Source organism: Mirounga leonina, unplaced genomic scaffold (assembly GCF_011800145.1).
Source record: "Mirounga leonina isolate KUSES-001 unplaced genomic scaffold, KU_Mleo_1.0 Mir_125, whole genome shotgun sequence".
Taxonomy (NCBI): domain Eukaryota; kingdom Metazoa; phylum Chordata; class Mammalia; order Carnivora; family Phocidae; genus Mirounga; species Mirounga leonina.
This window is the reverse complement of record NW_023270305.1, coordinates 41,513,239-41,532,807: the sequence shown is the minus strand read 5'-3', so window position 1 is coordinate 41,532,807 and position 19,569 is coordinate 41,513,239. Positions and strand designations below refer to the sequence as shown.

The 19,569-nt window shown below is 43.3% G+C and overlaps 1 protein-coding gene across 2 annotated transcripts in view; it reads left to right on the top strand.

The window, feature by feature from the left end:
- The first annotated feature begins 4,555 nt into the window (after positions 1 to 4,555).
- The window catches only part of DGUOK (deoxyguanosine kinase), a 28,994-nt gene continuing 13,980 nt past the window's right edge, over positions 4,556 to 19,569 (top strand). The window contains exons 1-2 of one of the 2 annotated variants that reach the window (XM_035001283.1): positions 4,556 to 4,759; positions 15,626 to 15,738. In XM_035001283.1, the coding sequence (XP_034857174.1) occupies positions 4,576 to 4,759; positions 15,626 to 15,738 (297 nt within the window). In that variant the 5' untranslated portion in view covers positions 4,556 to 4,575. The remainder of the gene's footprint in view (positions 4,760 to 15,625; positions 15,739 to 19,569) is intronic. The other variant, XM_035001284.1, reaches the window with a different exon arrangement.

Below are 19,569 nucleotides of genomic sequence, written 5' to 3'. Positions count from 1 at the left end.
GGGAGCCCAAAGTGGGGCTTGATCCCAGGACCCTGGGACCATGACCTGAGCCCAAGGCAGACTCTTAACAAGTGGGCCACCCAGGCGCCCCTCCTCCTCCTGCTTCTATCTCCCTCTCAGTCTCTCTCTTGTTATTTGCTCCCTACTCCCTGCCCTTGGTCAATTCTGTTAAATTTCACAAGTATTTGCTGAATTTTTGGTATCCATTATTACTGGGTAAGGCCACACGGGATTTACATATCCAGTAAAATGATTCCTGCCCATCAAAGTCTCACTGCATAAAGCGGGGGGAGGACACATGCAAGACAATGATTTGAGGTGAAACAGAAGCACCCACAAAATATGATGAGAAAACAAAGGGTTTTGGTCGAGTAAGCATTGGTCGAGTGCTTACAATATGTGAGGCCTTAGGTTAAGAGTTTTCCATGGACTTCCTCACTTAATCCTCACCCTAACCCTATTAGCAGGTACTAGTATCATTCCCATTTTATAGCTAGTTTTTCAAGTTAACTTGTTCACCCAGCTAGTTAATAGCAGAAGATTCCTACTTTTGCCTGGCATACCCTTTACTCTCTACCTACTCAAGTCCCAACCCTGATGCTCCCGAGCAGAACCCACTTGGCTGTGAGCCTTCTCAGACACACCTATTTGGAGACAGTGGACCCCAGTGGAAGTGCACAGACCTTAACGTCAAACATACTTCCTCTGCCATCCCTGCACTTGCCCTTGGGGGTAGGGTGGAGAAGCATGTTTTACAAAAATCCCTAGTGGACTTATGTCTTAAGATGGGTTTCCCAGAAGCAGACCCTGAAGTGAGGATACACAGGCAAGTGATTTAAGGAAGTGCTTGCAGGGGAAACCAGAGAGCAGAGTAAGAGAAGCAGCACAAGAAAAGGGAGGAAGCCCAGCACAAGAAAGGGGAGGAAGCCCAGCACAAGAAAGGGGACCTCTCAGATAGAGTCCCACAAGGGTGGCTTCACCCTGGTCCCCAGGCAGCTCTGGTGTAAAAGCCTGACTGGATGTAACTGGGCTTTCACACTGACCTATCAGTGATTGGAGAAGGCACACTCTGGGGGGAGGTAAAGTCCCATGCTTTCCACAGGGGCTGGGAAAGGGCTCCGGTAGGCCGAGGGCAGTCTTGCAAAGAAGAGCTTCAGTCACAGGCTGTTGGGAGAGAAAGCATGGGGAGGAGGCCAGAGGACAGCCAGACACACACACACACACACACACACACACAGGATGGGAGGAAATGTGGAGCACTGACAAATCCCTGCTGTAGAGGGGTGCATCAGAGTCTCCATGTGGGGGAAGATGGTGAGGCTGACCCATTGTCCCTTGCCCTGCCCCCACCCAGTCTTACCCCATTTCAAGAAGTGCGGTCCTTGAAGTCTTCAGGGGAAGTCAGGTCATCTGCTGATAGTGGGGGGAGAGGGGGGAAACATGGGTAGGTTACAGCAGCTTGAGGAGAGAGGAAATACAACAGGCAGTCAACTAAAGATAAATAGCAAAAATGTCCCGGGCACTGAGGGTCGAGCTGAAGGCAGCCATTACTGATGATGGAAAGTGTACTGGAGGGTAGCTGTGTGGCAGGCGGTAAGTGCTACTTGTGGGTTATCTTTCTCAACCCTCACCCCCGGCTCCCAGGAGCCCACACTCTTAACTACTCCTTAAATGCTTCCCTTCATGATTAGGTATATCAGTCAGAGTGCATTCAGGGAACCTCTTTAAAACAGAGGTTACTGAAATAGCCAGTAAACATATGAAAAAGTGTTTTGCTTCATTAATCATCAGGAAAATGCAGATTAAAACTATATACGGCAGGGGTGCCTGGGTGGCTCAGTCGTTAAGCGTCTGCCTTCGGCTCAGGTCATGGTCCCAGGGTCCTGGGATCGAACCCCGCATCGGGCTCCCTGCTCTGCGGGAAGCCTGCTTCTCCCTTTCCCACTCCCCCTGCTTGTGTTCCCTCTCTCGCTGTGTCTCTCTCTGTCAAATAAATAAATAAAAATCTTTAAAAAAAACCAAAAAACAAAAAAAACCCAAAACTATATATGGCAGCCTGGACAAAATGAAGAGCTGACAATACCAACTGTTGTTAAGAATGTGGGACAAGCACAGTGCCCACTCATGATGGTGGCAGTGACGACTGGTACAAACACTGTAAAACTATCTACTGTTTGGGAATGTTTACTAAAGCTGAACATACAAATAACCAATCACATAATTCCACTCACAGGTATTACCCAAGAGAACTGCATGCATAACTTCACCAAAAGACATATTCAAGAATATTCATGGCCACCCTCTTCGTAATAGCCCCAATTTAGAAACTCTTAAATGTCCAGCAATAGCACAACAGATAAAATACATTGTGGTGTAGCAATGTATTGGAACACTATACGACAACGAGGATGAATTACAGCTATATATATAGCATGGAAATATTTCATAGATATAATATTGAATGAAAGAAGTACCTACTATATGATTCCATTTATATAAAGAACAGGCAAAACGGTTGCTGTTAGAAGTCAGGCTATTGAGGGGCGCCTGGGTGGCTCAGACGGTTAAGCCTCTGCCTTCGGCTCAGGTCACGATCCCGGGGTCCTGGGATCGGGTCCCGCGTCGGGCTCCCTGCTCAGCGGGGAGCCTGCTTCTCCCTCTGCCGCTGCCTCTCTCTGTCTCTCTCTCTGACTCTCATGAATAAATAAAACATTAAAAAAAAAAAAAAGAAGTCAGGCTATTGATTACTTCTGGTGGGTAGTAACTGGCAGGACAAATGGATGCCGGAGATGCTAGCAATGCTCTGTATCTTTATCTGAATCCAAGTAACGTACAGTTTGTCAAAATTTCATTAACCTGCATACTTACGATGCAAGCTCTTTTCTTCACTACATACTACACTTTAAAGTCTAAAAAAAAATAATAACTTTTAGTAACTCTAACTTTAAGGAGAAGTTTAGTTACCTGTCTGCACCTAACCTTCCTAACAACTTCCTCATTTAAACTTCACAATGACCCTGATGGCAGCAAAGGCAGAGAGACCTTCTGGGTGCTGAGAGCCTCTCTCAAACTTTTTTTTTTTTAAAGATTTTATTTATTTATTTGACGAGAGAGACACAAGCAGGGGAAGTGGGAGAGGGAGAAGCAGGCTTCCCGCTGAGCAGGGAGCCCGATTCGGGGCTCGATCCCAGGATCCTGGGACCATGACCTGAGCCGAAGGCAGACACTTAACAACTGAGCCACCCAGGCGCCCCATCTCTCAAACTTTTTTTGATGAATATTTTCCAAGTCTGAGTTCACATTGATAAAGGAATGTACGCAGTATTTTGACACGAAGGTGGCTGTGAGAATGGGAGCAGAGGATGGGACAGACTTTAGCTGTTCCAATATCCATTGGTGCTCCATCTAGGTTATCCTAAATAAATTTATAACCTATATTTTTAAAAAATGTGCTTAATATACGAACATCACTTCAGCCATCCCATATAAACATCAGTATAAGAAAAAGGTCTTGTGCTTTTTATGCAAGACAGGTGTCCCAGCCACCGACCCCTCCCCAACCCCTTGCAATCAGGTCCCTGTTTCCTAAGACCTCCCACCTCTGAGTGCTGCCTGAAGGCCGGTTTGACTGTTGGACTCCTGCTTTGACTCTTGTGGTTTCAACAGTGCAAGGTGGAAATACCCTCTAATAACATTTCATAAAGCGTTAGTTCTGAGGTCGTTATGACAACGGGGTGTGGCAGGACAAAGCCAGTCAGGGGGCAGCAGCTCAGAACTGTCCCTGCCCCTCGGCAGAGCAGAGCGCAGCTCTCCACCGACAGGGGGACTCCAGTTTTAAACACCAGCAAGTCTCTACCCGGGTTCTGCTCAGCCTTTGACAAATCCCATTCAGAATCCTCACCCCCGCCGTGTTCACGCCCACAGGACCCAATCTATCTGGTCTAAACGAGTTCCACTCATGTCCTGAGCCTCCACCCACTTTAGCCTAATAGGATTTTTGGCTATTACGCAAATCGAGTGAACGTTTATTTATTCATTCAAAAGACAAAATAAGAGGTGGAGTGTAATGAACTGATTTGATTTATTCAGTAATGTGCCAGCATTGTGCTGCGCGTCGCAGTGAATGGGAAAAAGTTAATTTGTGTACATCATCAGATTGTGTCATTTTCCTACTTAAAATAGTCCAGTTGCTACCCATATTAGAATAAAAAGCAAACACCTGGAAAAGCCTCGCTTACAATTACACTTATTTTGATTTGTCTTTAGTTATGACTTAAAAGTTACACAAAAATACAAAGGTGATGAGATTGGTGAGTTTATGCCTCTTTTACGATGTTGCTGTTCGACAAAAACCGAGAGGCTTAACCCCCGTAACAACCGCAGGTACTAAGTCTCCCGCACCCCCCACACCGTAAGTCTGTCCCATCTAGCTTCGCTCATCCACAAACATCGCGAGAACAGAGCCGTCCCTTTGGCCCCACCCCCAGCCGGCTCAACCCCACCCACTTCTTGCCTGGCGATCTCCTGACGTCATAGGCGCGCCGGAGCGCTGGAACGGCTGTTCCGAGGGCGGAAATGCTCTCGGCGGAAGTGGTAGCTGCGCAAGTTGTGGGTGGAATGACCGCGGGCCGGCTCCTTCGAAGGCTGTTGCGAGCACCTTCCAGCTCCATGGCCCAGAGCCCGGTCGGTGGCGTGTGCCCCTTGAGGGGCTTGCACGCGGAGCGCGGGCCTCGAAGGCTCTCCATCGAAGGAAATATTGGTAAGGGCCGGAAAGTGGCTGCAAGCCTGAGAGGCTGAGAAAGGGAGCTGGGCCCAGACCCCCCCCCCTTCCCCGCGGTCTGATGCCGCGGGGCCTTTCCCCTCCCAGAGAGGCCTTTGCTTCTTTGATTTTTAGGATGTCAGGCCTCGGAACTCCTCCACAGCCACGAAGTCTGTAGCTAGGACAAGAGTTCTACCAGCTTGTTCTGATCGAAATGGATGCGAACAAGGAGCAGGGTGTAATTTCTTTGTTCTCCTAAGATAGGGTTGCCAGATTTAGGGGGGGAAAAGGTGCTCATTTAAAATAGGATTTCAGATAACGAATACTGTTTTAGTGTGTGTCCTATGCAGTATTTGGGACATAAACTAGAAAAAAATTATCTACAGTTAAAATTTAACTGGTGTCCTGTATTTTCTCTGGCAGCTCTACCTTAAGAGTTCCTAAAGTTCAGTCATTCAAATACCACTTAACACTAATTTTACCGTGTCTCTCTTCTAGTCCCATATAATTTCTTAACGTTTTTCTTATAAGAAACTCACTTTTTAAACTTAAAACATGTATTAAAAGTAACTTATAGCAGTAGAGACCCAGTATCTTAAATAAAAAGTAATCGTAAAACGAAATGAACGCAAAACACTTCAGTTTAATGTTACCAAATTCTGACTTGATGGTTTTACTAGCTAAGGTGCTGAGCCCTAAGGAGATTAGCAAGTGTTGAGTATTGAAGGCATTCTAGCAGCAAATTAAGAGTTTCTTATTTTATTCATTCAACAAATAACCCTTTGAGCAACTTCTGTTTGCCAGCACTGTTCTTGGCCCTGAGGATACAGCACTGAACAGAACAAATAAAAATCTCTCGTGGCACTCTAGTAGTGATAAACAATATAAATTAAGTAAACAATGTATTAGATAGTAATGAGTGTGATGGGGAAAATTCAGGGATGAGTGATTGAGGGAAATGGCAGTTTTAAATAGGGTAGTCAAGACAGGCCTCACCGAGGAGGTGACATTGGGACAAAAACCAGAAGACAATGAGGGAATGAAACAATGTAGGTAACTGGGAGAAGAATCTTCCAGGCAGAGGGAAGACCAAGTGCAAAGGCCCTGAGGTGGATAGTGTGTTCCAGGAACAGGAGGAAAGCTGTTGTGGCTGGAGCAGAGTGAGCAAGGGGAGAATGGAAGGAGATGAGGTGTGAAGGTAAGGAATGGCTGGATTGTATAGGCCTTTAGCCCGTGGTGGATTTTTACTTACCATCGGAAAAGGTTTGAGCTGTCAAGGGACATGATTTGACGTAAATTATGAAAAGGTGATTCTGGCTGATACGTTGAAAGTAGAAGGTGTCAGGAGGCTATTGCAATGATGAGTTGCCGTGAGTTGGAGCAGAGTGGTAATGGTGATGGTAAGAGGCAGTTGGGTTCCAGTTACAGTTTAAGGCAGGGCAAACTGGATTTGGTAACAGATGGGTGAATGTGAGATCAGAGATCAATCATTTTGGCCTGAGCAACTTGAAAAATGGGAGTTCCAAATTTTCTTAAATGGAGAAGCATGGGAAAAGATACTCGGGGCAAGGGATGGTTTCAAGATTCTATCTTTAGCCATTTTAGGTTTTTAGGTGCTTATTAGATATCTAAGTGGAGATGGTGAAGAGGCAGTTGGATATGTAAGTCTGGAGTTAAGAGTCTCCCTGGACTGGAGGTATAAATGTAGATGGTATTTGAAGGCAGGAGACCTTGTGTGTTGATGGAAAGGAGATTGGGGAAGGAACCGGGCAAAAGAGACTGAAAGGGAATGACCACTGAGGTCGGAGCAAAACCAAAAGAGAATGGTAACTTGGAAGCCAAATGAAGAAAGGTGTTCAAGGGGTGGGAATGTTCAACTGTGTAATGCTGTTTAAGTAACAGAGCTTTTTGGTGAACTCAAGAAGAACAGTTTTTAGGGACAGTAGGGGTGAACGTCTGATCGGCATAGGTTCAAGGAAAATGGGAAGTGAGGAACTGGAGACAGTGGATTAAGACAACTGTTTGGAAGTTTTCCTAAAAAGGGAAGACATAGGGTGGTAACTGAAATGGGGAGGGTTTGAGGGAGTTGTTTCCAGTTTTTTCTTTTTGTAAGAGGAATTAGATCATGTTTGTAAGCTGGTGAAAATGGTCTAGTAGAGAGGGGAAAAAATTGGTGGAGCAGGAGATGGTATAATTACTGGAGTGATTTTAGTAAGCAAGAAGGAATGGAGTCTTGCCGAAGTGGAGAGAGGTTAGCCTAAGCTAGGAGCGCAGTCTATCGCTAGTTAACAGTGTGAATGGCAACAGGAGTGAGTACTGACTTGAGTAGGCGTGGTGGGAACGTGGGGAAGGTCTTTTGGTTGTTTTCTCAGTGAAACAGGGAGAAGGCTCAGCTAAGCAGAATGAGCATGAAGAGAGAGGAAAGACATGAATTAGTCTAGTGAGTGAGCAAGAGAAATGTAGAGCTGCCAGTTAGCATTAAGGACCCACTTGGACTTAGTGGTCATGAATTTAAAGTGAGACCAGTCACCACATCTGTTTTTTGTGTTTCTCCAGCCAAATCAGAAACATCAAAAAGATTGAAAAGGGAGGGTCCTGCTCCCTGCCTCATGGTGTTAAAGATGCTCTTTGGGAAACATGCCTCTAAAGGAAGCTCTGTTCTCAGAGCCCAGAGAAGTACCAAAGTACTTCACACAATAAATACTTGGACAGGCCATCAGGTGAAGTTTGAGCTCCCTCTCCCAATTTCCCTGACCTTTGCTTTTTAACCTTTCTAGATGGATATACTTCTTCCTTGCTTTTACTCGAATCAAGACTTACTGAGTACCTGCTATGAGGGTAGACTCCCCTGTGGTACAGTTCCTGTCCTTTAAGGAGCTCATAACCAGATGGGAGGAGCAGACTTCTAAATACAATTCCTATGCCATGTGATGAGTGCCATAGTCACTTGGGTATGGGAACTCAGAATCTCTGGGGTAGGAATTCTCGAGGGGGAGATGACGAAGGAATGTTCCAGGTACAGGAAGTCACATTTGCCAAGGCAAAAGCCTGAAGAAACATGCAGTCTTAAGAACAGGGTTGTGCCTGGATGGCAGAACAAGAAGCTGGAAGGGTAGACTTGCCAGATGTTGAACAGCCTGTGCAGCATGCTAGGAGTTTGTTGTGTAGGTGGTGAGAGGCTACTGAAGACTTGAGGCCGGCATGTGCCATGACCAGATTCATTTTTTTTTTTTAAGATTTTATTTATTTGAGAGAGAGAGTGAGAGAGAACATGAGCAGGGTGAAGGATGGAGGGAGAAGCAGACTCCCCGCTGAGCAGGGAGCCCAATGTGGGGCTTGATCCCAGGACTCCGGGATCATGACCTGAGCCAAAAGGAGACGCTTAACGACTGGGCCATCCAGATTCATTTTAAAAAAGAAATTGGCCGGAAGGAACGAACAGAAAGCTTCAAAAGCAGGCACTTTCTTTGTATGTCTTGTTTGCTGCAGTACCCATAGTACCATGCATCCGTTGTGTGGAGTGAATGAGCAGGAACAGAATTTGGAGTAGATAGTTTTGTGGCTGTCGTTGTAGTTGGAATGTGGGAAGATGTAGGGCTGGACAGAGGGAATGGAAGGACAGAGAAGAATGGAGGTTTGAGAGGGATTTTAGAAGTGGGATTGACAGGACTAGGTGGCCACTTGGAGGTGAGGGATAGAGGCATAGAGGATGACAGTGAGGTTATAGTTTGGACACTGACTGAAAACTGAGGATGGGAATAAAGGAAGAAGTCTGGGGACGTTAGAGTGATAGATTTGGTTATCAGGTGCCTCTGAGACATACATAGATGTTCTGAGGTAGATTAGGACATGTGCCTGAAATCGAGAGAGATGGGACTGAGATTTCAGATATGGAAGTTGTTGATTGTGGGGGTAGTTGTTGAAGCCTTGGAAGTGAATGCACTTGCCCAAGGAAAATGTGACTAATGGCAAGTGGACTGGGGGCCCCTAATCTGGCTGTTTCTAGTTTTACCTCCTACTACTCTCCATCACCCCACACACCGTGATGACTGTCCTCAGGCAGAATTAGTCACTGCCTCCTCTTTGTGCTCTCCTAACATTTTGTACCCAAAACTGCTGCAGCACTTGAGTTCTGTGAGGATCGTTTGCACATTCAACACTTCCCTGGGTTGGCCACTTAGTGTCTTGCTCATCTTTGTATCAGCAGCACCTAACCCCCTGCCTGACCTGTTGTATTTTTTCAGTGTTTATCAGATGCTTGACTCCTGCGCTGTGATACCATGTGGAAGTTAGTCATTGGTGCCCACGGAGGGAATATTTTAAGCTGCTTTAAAATCAAGGCAGGAGTGATCTTGTTCTTTAATCACAGGTGGCATCCCCAAACAAATCAGTACCCCTCCAGGACACCTGAATAAGGGAAGGTAAACCCCTGTCCTAACTGAAATTAGATATGTTTAGAGGGGCTTTTCTTGTAGTCATGCTGCTCTGAGTCCTGTTGATCTGATTCTGTAAGTGCAGACCATAACACGTAAGGAAAATGGGTCAGTGAGGTGGCACCTAATGGCGCCCAGTATGAGTTAAGAAGCCATATGCCATGTGTGATGGAAAATGAAAAGTTTGGTGCCTAGAATTCCTTAAGACCTAAGAAATAAAATACTTAGTCTATCTTCTAAGTGTATTCATGGCTACAGTGTATTATTGCCTTCCCAACCCAGTTATTTTATAATTACAGACCTCAATTGAAGAAAGGATTGCTATGAGATACTGGCAGTGAGTCATCTCAGACCATTCTCACTTTGATTTTCAAAGACCCAACCAAAAAAGAAGAAACTTTGTCACTTTTACAGTCTAGAGACTTCTACATAAAGCAGAGAGAGCTTCCCTAATAGTATATTCCATACAGTCTAACGTTACTAATGTGCATCTATTGCTTTTATTGCATATAAACAGTTGGGCAAAGAATCCCAGGGAAAAAAAGCCCTATTTATTCTAAACATTGTATATTGGAGTCTTTGTTTCTGTGATTCACCTCATTCCATCCATCTCCATTCCTGGTATCTGGCTGGATACTCAGGATGCAAAGGGAACAAGGTCAGTTTGTGTCTTCAAAAAGCAAGTGGAGAGAGTGACGGTCACAAATAATTATAATGTAATACCTTGGTAAGTCAGGGCAGGCAGTGGTTACCTCTGCCCCTCGGGGTGAAGTGGACCAGAGAGAGTTCAAGAAGGCTTCACTGAGAAGGCGATAATGAAAGGATGAATCATATGCTGGGAGCTGAGAGCAACTTTTGTTGTTGTGAAGCATAGTTTCCTATGGGAAAAACAGTAAGAGGAATCAGAGCAAAAAGGTATTAAGTTTCTTTTAAGCCTGCTGAGTGATTTTTGTTAAGTTTGCCCAGAATGCTTTTGGGCTCAGAGCCTTTCTGATCCTGGGTACTTGGTTTCAGGGGTGGAGTATAAGCTCCTCGAGGGCAAGGTCTCCGCCTAGTTCATCGGTTTAATTACAGTACCTAGCACCTGGTAGCTCTTCCATAAACACCCAGTAAGTGAATGAGCAGATGGATACAGCATCAAATGTAAAGCCTAAAATACAGGCTTCACATGTTCTTTGGAAGACTTTTTTTTTTTAAGATAGTTTTACATTTACTGCCTTAGTTTGCTTTTTGGTACAAGGTTTCAGAATTGGATTTTTGCCATGTTTTAAATTTTGTTCAGGCTAGGAAAATGCCTGGAGGTGATGGTATGTTTAAGAGGCTCACACAAAATACAACTGTATTACTCGGAGTGTTACATCAGATACTATCTAATTGCTAGGTTTTAGCAGAATGTAGCAATAGCAGGCATCATAGTTTATAGAAAAATTTGTGGAGAGAAAAAAATCATGACTTAGGAAAGGATGGAAATTAGCAACAGAACTCTTTGATGTAGCCTGTGGAATGACAGTCCTGGTGCTAATAAAAATCAACATGTTGTACTAATATACTCTAAGAAAGTACCTCCTACCCTTTTGCAAGTCATGGCACATATAATAAAGTTCAGTAAGAGCTAAGGTCTGAGAGGAAGGTTTGATTCTGAGATCTGATACCTCCCAAATCTCATGATATTAAAAAATATATTGAGAGATAACAGTGAACCTGAGATCTAACTAAATTGTGATAATGATACCATAAGAAGCTGGTGCTCTGCCGAGAGACCAAAGGAAGGACTTTGTCTTGTTTGCCCAGTGCTGCATGAAGAGGAGTGGCTTTTGGCGGACACGAGTGTTCTGCTCCCTAGGAGGAGGCCAGTGTAGCAGGAAAGAAGCAGGCAGGGATGCCTGGGTGGCTCAGTCGTTAAGCGTCTGCCTTTGTCCCAGGTCATGATTCCAGGGTCCTGGGATCGGTTCTGCATCAGGCTCCTTGCTCAGCGGGGAGCCTGCGTCTCCCTCTGCCTGCCGCTCCCTCTGCTTGTGCTCTCACGCTGTCTCTCTGGCAAATAAATAAAGTCTTAAAAAAAAAGGAAAAAAGCAGACAACATCACTCTTAAGAAGACCCTGGGAACACTTTAAAACACATGTCTTAAAAAATTAAACAAAAAAACAGGGGCGCCTGGGTGGCTTGGATAGTTAAGTGTCTGGCTCTTGATTTTGGCTCAGGTCAAGATCTCGGAGTTGTGAGACAGAGCCCTGCATTGGGCTCTGTTCTCAGTGGGGAGTCAGCTTGAGATTTTCTCTCCCCACCCCCCTTTGCTCCTCCCCCCTCAAATAAGTAAATCTTTTTTTTTTTTAGATTTTATTTATTTATTTGACACAGAGATAGCAAGAGCAGGAACACAGGAGGGGCAGTGGGAGAGGGAGAAGCAGGCTTCCCTTGGAGCAGGGAGCCTGATGCGGGACTCGATCCCAGGACCCTGGGATCATGACCTGAGCCGAAGGCAGACTCCTAAGGACTGAGCCACCCAGGCGCCCCTCAAATAAGTAAATCTCAAACAAAAACAACAATCAAAACCCAAGCAGGAAGAAAAAACTTATACTTAGGTATTATAGCACTAAAAAGTGTTATGCTGTGTGTGGTTTTAATATGAATATATAACTTTGAATTATCTTTTAAAATTATTTCATATTTGTGGCTGGTGCCTGGCATAGCTGAGTTCCATTGGAATACAGCTTAAGAAATACTGTCCTATGGCAAATGACCCAGGCTCTCCGAGCGCAAGAGCAACCTGGATGGCACAGCACTTAGGACCTGCCACCACCATTTACTGTCATTCTTTGCTGAAACTGGCTCCTGATTACTAAACTGGCTTTCCAGAAGCTTTTGAATGGGCAGTGGGGTGCAGGGCAGAAATATTGTCCTGGTGTAATTGTTCCAGTAATTGGAACTGTATATTTCCCATTACATCAAATTTGTTGGCATTCCGGGTTTTGTGTGTTTAAAAGGCATGAGTCGGTTCCTCAGAGTCCTGACTGCTTTTAGATGAACTAATAGTGTCTGATCTCAGAGGTGAAGCTGGCACTCCCTAACCCTCAGGGCCCTTCCTATCCATCTGCAGTAGTTTCTTAGATTGTTTTTAACTTTTAAAAAATGTAATTCTAATGATCATTCAATCCCAGCGATCTCAATTGCCTTAATCTTTCCCTATTAATTAAAATAGTTTTTTGACTGGTAGGCAGGGACCACATTTTAGATTTAATCAACAACCTGCAGTCTAAATTATTTTAAAATAGGGTCTACTCAGAGCAGGCAGGCATATGATAATATATAAACTCAACCAATTTGTAATTCCTGTCAGTCTGTTAGGTACTTCATGGCAAGCCTCTAGGCTTTTATTCAGTAGTCTGGTATGTGGTTTTAGAGCCTATGTATATATTTTTAAAAACTACCTCTGTTGATTTTGATCAGATTGTTCTGGATAGCAACCTCAAATAGAAGTATGCATTAGGGGGTGCCTGGGTGGCTCAGTCGTTAAGTGTCTGCCTTCAGCTCAGGTCATGATCCCAGGGTCCTGGGATCGAGCCCCGAATCGGGCTCCCTGCTCAGCCGGAAGCCTGCTTCTTCCTCTCCCACTCCCCCTGCTTGTGTTCCCTCTCTCGCTGTCTCTCTCTCTCTGTCAAACAAATAAATAAAATCTTAAAAAAAAAAAAAAAGTATGCATTAGGATCACTTGGGGCATACTTACAAATGTGGATTCCTGGGTCCCAACCCCAGAGAGTCAGATCCTGTTAAGAAACCAAAATTAAGACCCATGAAGCAATCAAAACACTTAAATGCTAAACATGTCATAAGCAGTTAATAAATATTGTTTGATTCAATTGCCCAGTGTGGTAGGACTTCCATGTGAGCTAGAGACATTCTAAACTTCATGGAAGAGGTGGGGCCTTAGGCTTGGTAGGGGGAAGGGGTTTAGACGCAGGCCAGGAAGAGCAGGGGAAGGCATTTATTCACTGACGTATGGGAAGAGCAGAGGCTGGGCGGATGTGCAAAGGCACACATGGGCTGGGTAGAGATGGAACTGAAAGAGGAGCATGACTATACAGAACACACAGACTCGTGTTGTTTGTTCTTAGCTTCTGTTGTTCAGACAGGGGCTGGAGTGCTGTGTAATCAATGGCACACATTGGATATGTGGGCTCTTCTGAGACATCCCCTCATACCTGATCAGTAGCTGTAAGTGGCTGATAGAATTGACTTGAAAGGTGCCTCCCTTCCTTCTTTTGGTTCCATTTGGGTTCCTCCTCAGGGTAGAACTTGCTTGAGAAAGACCATCTCTCATAGAAGGGATTGAACTCCAAACATACTCTTAAGTCATTTTTTGATTTTTAACAAATGTCAGTTTCAGAGGGAACCAAAATTAGTAGTGTATTAAGTGTTTTATTCAGTCAGGTCATTGTGCTGGGCTCTGATTCCACCCTGTGTGCCCTAGAGGAGCCCCATCTTCTACCTGGAGAAACTGAATTACAATTGCAGTGATGAATTCTTACCCAGAAAGCCAGGCCAAATATAAAGGATGATTAGCTGATCCAGCTCAGAGGCATCAGGATCTGGAAAAGCTTTATACAGGGAGCACATCTGAGCAGAATCTTGAAGATTGAGTAGGAGTTGACCAGGTGAGGAGAGGAGGTGTTCCAGGAAATGGGAATGCATAGGCAAAATCACATTTGCAGGAAAGAACATGGCATGATAGGAGTTGCAAGGAGTTTGGTCAGCAGGAGCTCAGGTGACTAAAAGAAGCTGAGGCTGGAGAGGTACACGCAGGGGCCAGATCTTGCTGTGTCTCCTAGACCATGCCAAAGGGTTGGATTTTTCGTGAAGGCAATAGGGTTTTAAGCAGTGTTATTTTGTGTTCACTGTGGCTGCAGTATGAATGATGGATTAAAGAGGGCAAAGCCAGAGTCAGAGAGGCAAGAGATGAGAGCTTGATCTTGAGCTTGGAGGTGGGAATGGAGAGAAAAGGACAGATGGGGGAAATGTAGAAGGCAGGTGCAAAAGGACTTGGTGGCTACTTGAGGTTTGGCAGAGGAGGGAGAAGTTCTGACAGTGAGCGATGCTGCTACCGTCCCCTGAGGTCTGGGGTATGGGAGGACGTTCAGTTTGCTGGGGACGATGATGACTTCATTCATGTAGGGAGCAGATTGACTTTGAGGTGTTTGTGGGACATCCAAGTGGAGGTGTTTGGAGAGCTCTTAGATAGTGAGTCTGGAGCTCATGGAAGGTAATGGGCCAGACATTGGCGTAAATGGGAAGAGATCATTTGTTGTACTAGATTGGTTTCATCTCCAAAATATTCCTCAAAGCAACCACTACTTTCCACCTCTGCCATCCCTTGGTTCAGGCTGCAATTATCTTCTAATTGCTTTGCCTGCTTCTGTGTCAGTCTATTCTTACACAGCTGGCAGAGTGATCTTTTAAAAATGAGATGGAATCTTATCATTCCCTGCTTAAAATCCATTGCCACTGACATCCCATTGCTCTTAGAATAGATTCAAACTTCTTACCATGCTATGAGGTCGTGCCTGATCTGGCCTGGCCTGCCTACCTGCCTCTACACACATCTTGAGCCACTCTCCTCCCTCACTTGACCATGCCTCTTCTAGGCCCATGCTTCTCTTCTGTCTCGTCCTACACCAGGTTCTTTCTCTTTTCCGTGCCTTTGTTTATGCGGCTCCCTCTGCCTGGATTACCCTTCCCCTCTTCTGGCCTGGTTAACTCCTCACCTTTCAGATCTGACCTCAGATAGCATTTTCTCCAGAGGAACCTTCCCCAGTCTCCTGAGCTGTATTAGAGCCATCCTGCATTTTTCTTTCCTAGCACTTAACACTTTGTTATTAGTTATTCCATGTTTGTTTAGTATCTCCCATACAAGCTCCGTGAGGGCAAAATCTGTCCTCTGTTTGGTTTACCATTGTACCCCCAGTGCCGGACAGTCCTGAGCCCATAGTAAGCACTCCGATAAATATTGGTTAGGTTTGTTGAATGAATGAGGGTCATAATCTCAATTTTTCTTTCTGAAAAACTTGCAGTTTTTACGCTGCCACAGAATAAATATGATTCAAGCCTTACAACTTATGTAGCTGATTTCCTCTACATTGGGTAGTCCTCTTACATTTTCAACTCTCATTAAATACTTGGCCTCTGGGAGGTTAGGGCATTAACATTGCAAGTTAGATCTTAAGGGTATTTTTCCTCCCTGTTGCCTGTGTTCATTACGGTGACTGGTTAGTATGGCCTGCCCCATCATCATTCGGACACTGGTCTGGTGCTGAGTGTGGAAATTGGGAAAACTGGTACTTGTTGCCTTCAGTTGGGCCTCTGTGCCAGAGTTTAGTAGCAGCCTTCTCCTGCAGCCCTGATGTGGGAAGGGTCCCGATACATGCTGTTTGCATTGCAGCCGTGGGGAAGTCCACCTTTGTGAAGTTACTCACGAAAACTTACCCAGAGTGGCACATAGCTACAGAACCTGTAGCGACATGGCAGAGTGTCCAGGCTGTTGGCACCCAAAAAGTAAGTTTTCAGTTGTGGTGGGTAGTTGGCCAGCATGGGTGAATAAACTAATTGTAATAATCTAATTTGCTCTGAGTAGGTGAAATAGCCCAGTTTGAATCTCTCTTTTTTTAAATCTTTTCATTCCAGAAAGCAGACCACTTTTGCCAGAGAGGATATGACTTGTTTGAATATGTTTAGTTTTGATTTTTGTGGTTTTTATATGTCTAGATAAGTGACTGCCTCTGTTCTTTGTGGTTTCCCAAAGTATGTCCAGCTGTCCTGGCTTTGTCATTCCTACCCTTGAGTATATTACTGAAGCTGACCTTCAGGATTAAGAGCTAATTATAGTGATTTTAACTCATTTATGAAGTGTTAGAAATTGGAAGGGACTTCGCAAACATCTTGTCACACTGAGTCAATGCAGAAATAATAGCTAACGTTTATAAAGCACACACTTTGCCACATACTGTGCCAAGTGCTGCACATTTCACTTCTGCCTCATGGCATAGGACCTAGTGTCAGGTCTACTGCTTTGGGAAGGGCCATCGTGTTGGTTTCAAAACCAGCCATATCCATGTGAGTAGGGAAGGACCAGTTTGGACGCGAACCTTAGGGGTAGCTGAGGAAATGGCACCTAAGTTGCCTCAGTCTCCACACACTCCTCCCGCAGCCACCAAGAACATTTCACTAAGTGGCTTGTTCTGGTTTTTAACAAAACTCTAATTGTTAGAAAGTTCTTGTATGAGCCACTTTGCGTCCCTGTGACTTGGAGTCATTGGTTCAAGTTCTGCTTCTTAAGTTTTTAACTTCTCTGCATGACAACCCTTGTCATGTTGAAGGTAATTCATGATTTGTTTGCTCTTTCTCCTCCTTGCGTCTTCTTTCAAGCCAAACACCCATTTTCCCCCAGACTGTTCCTCATTCTGAAGTAACTTTGTCTAGGTGATAAGCTCCAGTTGGTTAGTTTTCCACTTAGACTAAGAGTGGTACTCTAAATAGTAAAGAGTATCATAGAACCTGTTCTAGGTGGCATTTTTCTGTTATTCCAGCTCAAAATTGTGTTACCTCTTTTGGCAGGCACATCATGCTTATTGTCATATGTTTTTTAAAATTGTCTCTGGGTGTGTATGTATGTGTTTGTGAAGTTAATTTTCCATTTAGAAAATAAATTACGTATCTTTCTCTGAGTATGCCACAGGTCACCTGTTGTGGGATTTAAAAATATGTCCACAGATTGTTGAACTTTCCTTTAAGAGGTAGACCCTAATTCTCTCCTTGAGTGGCTAGACTTAGCGACTTGATTCTGATGAATAGAATGTAGCAGGAATAACAGTGGGACTTGCTAGGGTAGGCCAAAAAAGACATTGTATCTTCTACCTTGATCTGTCTTGATCACTTCTGGCTCTGGAGATGCCAGCTGCCATGTCATGCAGCATCCTTGTCTGTGAAGAGGCCCATGAAGCAAGAGATTGAGTCCTCCTGCCAACAGCAGTGTGAGTGAGTCTTCTCGGAAGTGGATCCTTTGGCCCCAGTCAAGTCTTCAGATGACTGGCCTCAGCCAATATCCTGACTGAAACTTCATGAGAAACCCTGAGGCAGAACGAGCCACCTAAGCTGTGTCCCAATTCCTCGCCCATAGAAACTGAGATAATGAACATTTTTTGTTTAAGCCACTAAACTTTGGCACAATTTGTTATGCAGCAGTAGATAGCTAATACTCCCATAGTCCCATTATCCAGAGGTAAATAGTTAACATTTTTGTTCTTTTGGATTTCTTTCTACTTAGGAGAAAATGTATATATTTATATACACCTATATGAATGTATAAAACATATATACATTTACTTTTTTTTAAACAAAAATTGTAATTGTTTCCTGCATGGTTTTTGATATACAAGGTCTCCCCTTCATAGTAATTTCAATGATTGCAGTATACTGCATAATATGATCCTTTAATTAATGTAATTGATATATTTAATTTAATTAATATATAATGTTACATGTACTATATGAATTTCTTCCTGTTATAAACAGTGTTACAATGATGAATATCCTTGTAGCTACATCTTTTTTCTTAACAGCTAAATTTTGTGTACTTCTGTATTTTCTTGGGATTATCTACAGTTGGAGTTTTAATGTCCAAAAATTACACATCTTGTAGATTGCTGACACCTGTTATACTTCACAAACTTTTCCTTCAGAAAAGTTGTACCACTTTCCCCATACTTTTGGCAACACGGGGTACTATTTTTCATTGTTGCTAATATGAGGGGCAAGAAAACAGTGTGTTATTTTGTTTTACATATCTTTGATTACCAGTGAATTCAACATCTTTTTTATATTTATCAGCCATTTATTAGTATTCTTTAGTGAATTGCCTATTAAGACCTCTTGTATTTTTCTCCCCCCTACTGTGATCTTCAAATTTTTGTAATGGCTTTATAAGAACTCATTGTATGTTGAGTATCTTAAGTTTTTATCACATATTGCTGATCCTTTCCCCAGTTTGTCATTTTTCTTTTGTCTCTGTATATGATATATTTTGCAATATAATACATTTAAGTTTTTATGTAGTCAAATCTGTCTTTTTCTTCATAATTACTGCCTTTGGTATTAAAGTTTTAAAAAGACTCTCACAATCCAAAATTATAAAAACATGCACCTACATTTCTTTCTCTTGCTTTTATGGTTTTATTTTGCTCTTTATGTGACTTTAAAAGTTACGGGAGGCTCATTTTCCCCAAGTCATTATTTACTTTTCATAGTAGTATTCTTTTTTTTTTTTTTTAAAGATTTTATTTATTTATTTGAGACAGAGAGAATGAGAGACAGAGAGCATGAGAGGGAGGAGGGTCAGAGGGAGAAGCAGACTCCCTGCCGAGCAGAGAGCCCGATGCGGGACTCGATCCCGGGACTCCAGGATCATGACCTGAGCCGAAGGCAGTCGCTTAACCAACTGAGCCACCCAGGCGCCCATCATAGTAGTATTCTTGTTTAGTTTATTCCTGAATGGTTATTTGATTCTTATTATTGTGACTGGGATCCGTTTTCCCATCATCTTTTCCAAATTGATTGTTACTGTTTTAAAGGAAAGCAGTTAATTGTTATGTTTGTCTTGTAATATTATTGGGTTTTTTTGTTTTATTTGCTTGAGGTTTCAGAAAATAATAGTTTTCCCTAAATACTTACCATTTGTAAGAGTTTTCCAATATCCATACTTCACTTCTATTTTCTTGTTTTATTGGGTAGAAGTTCTAGAGCAATACTAACTATAATAGCACTGATGGTAGTCAGCCTTATCTTGTTCTGTTTTTAATGAAATACCTCTAATGTATCAATATAAGTTCTGTGATTGTTAATCGTTTCAATAGATCATGTGGAGGAAGTACCTTTCTAATTACTAGGATAGGAACTGTTTTCCTCAGGATCAGATGTAGAATTTTCATCGAAAGCCTTTTTAGTATCTAGTGAGATAGCCATGGGGTTTTTCTGTTTTAATCTCTTAGTATTAGTCAGTAGATTTGATAATGGCGCCATCTGTACATTCTGGAATGAACCCTTTTGATCATGGTACACTATTCCATCAATTTGCTAATAGGTTGTTTGAAATTTTGCATGTATATTTATATATTTAATTGGTATTACTATTTTTTGACAGGTTTTACCATCGGGGTTATAAAATGAATTGAGAAGTTTTAGACTTTTAGTGTAAGAATTATCTATTCTTTGAAGTTAGGATAGAAATCATTTTTTAAATAATACGGATTCAGTGCCGTTTGGGTGGAATAGTTGCTGGACAACTGTTCCTTCCTCAGCTATTATTCAGGGTTTGTGGTTTTTTGTTTGTTT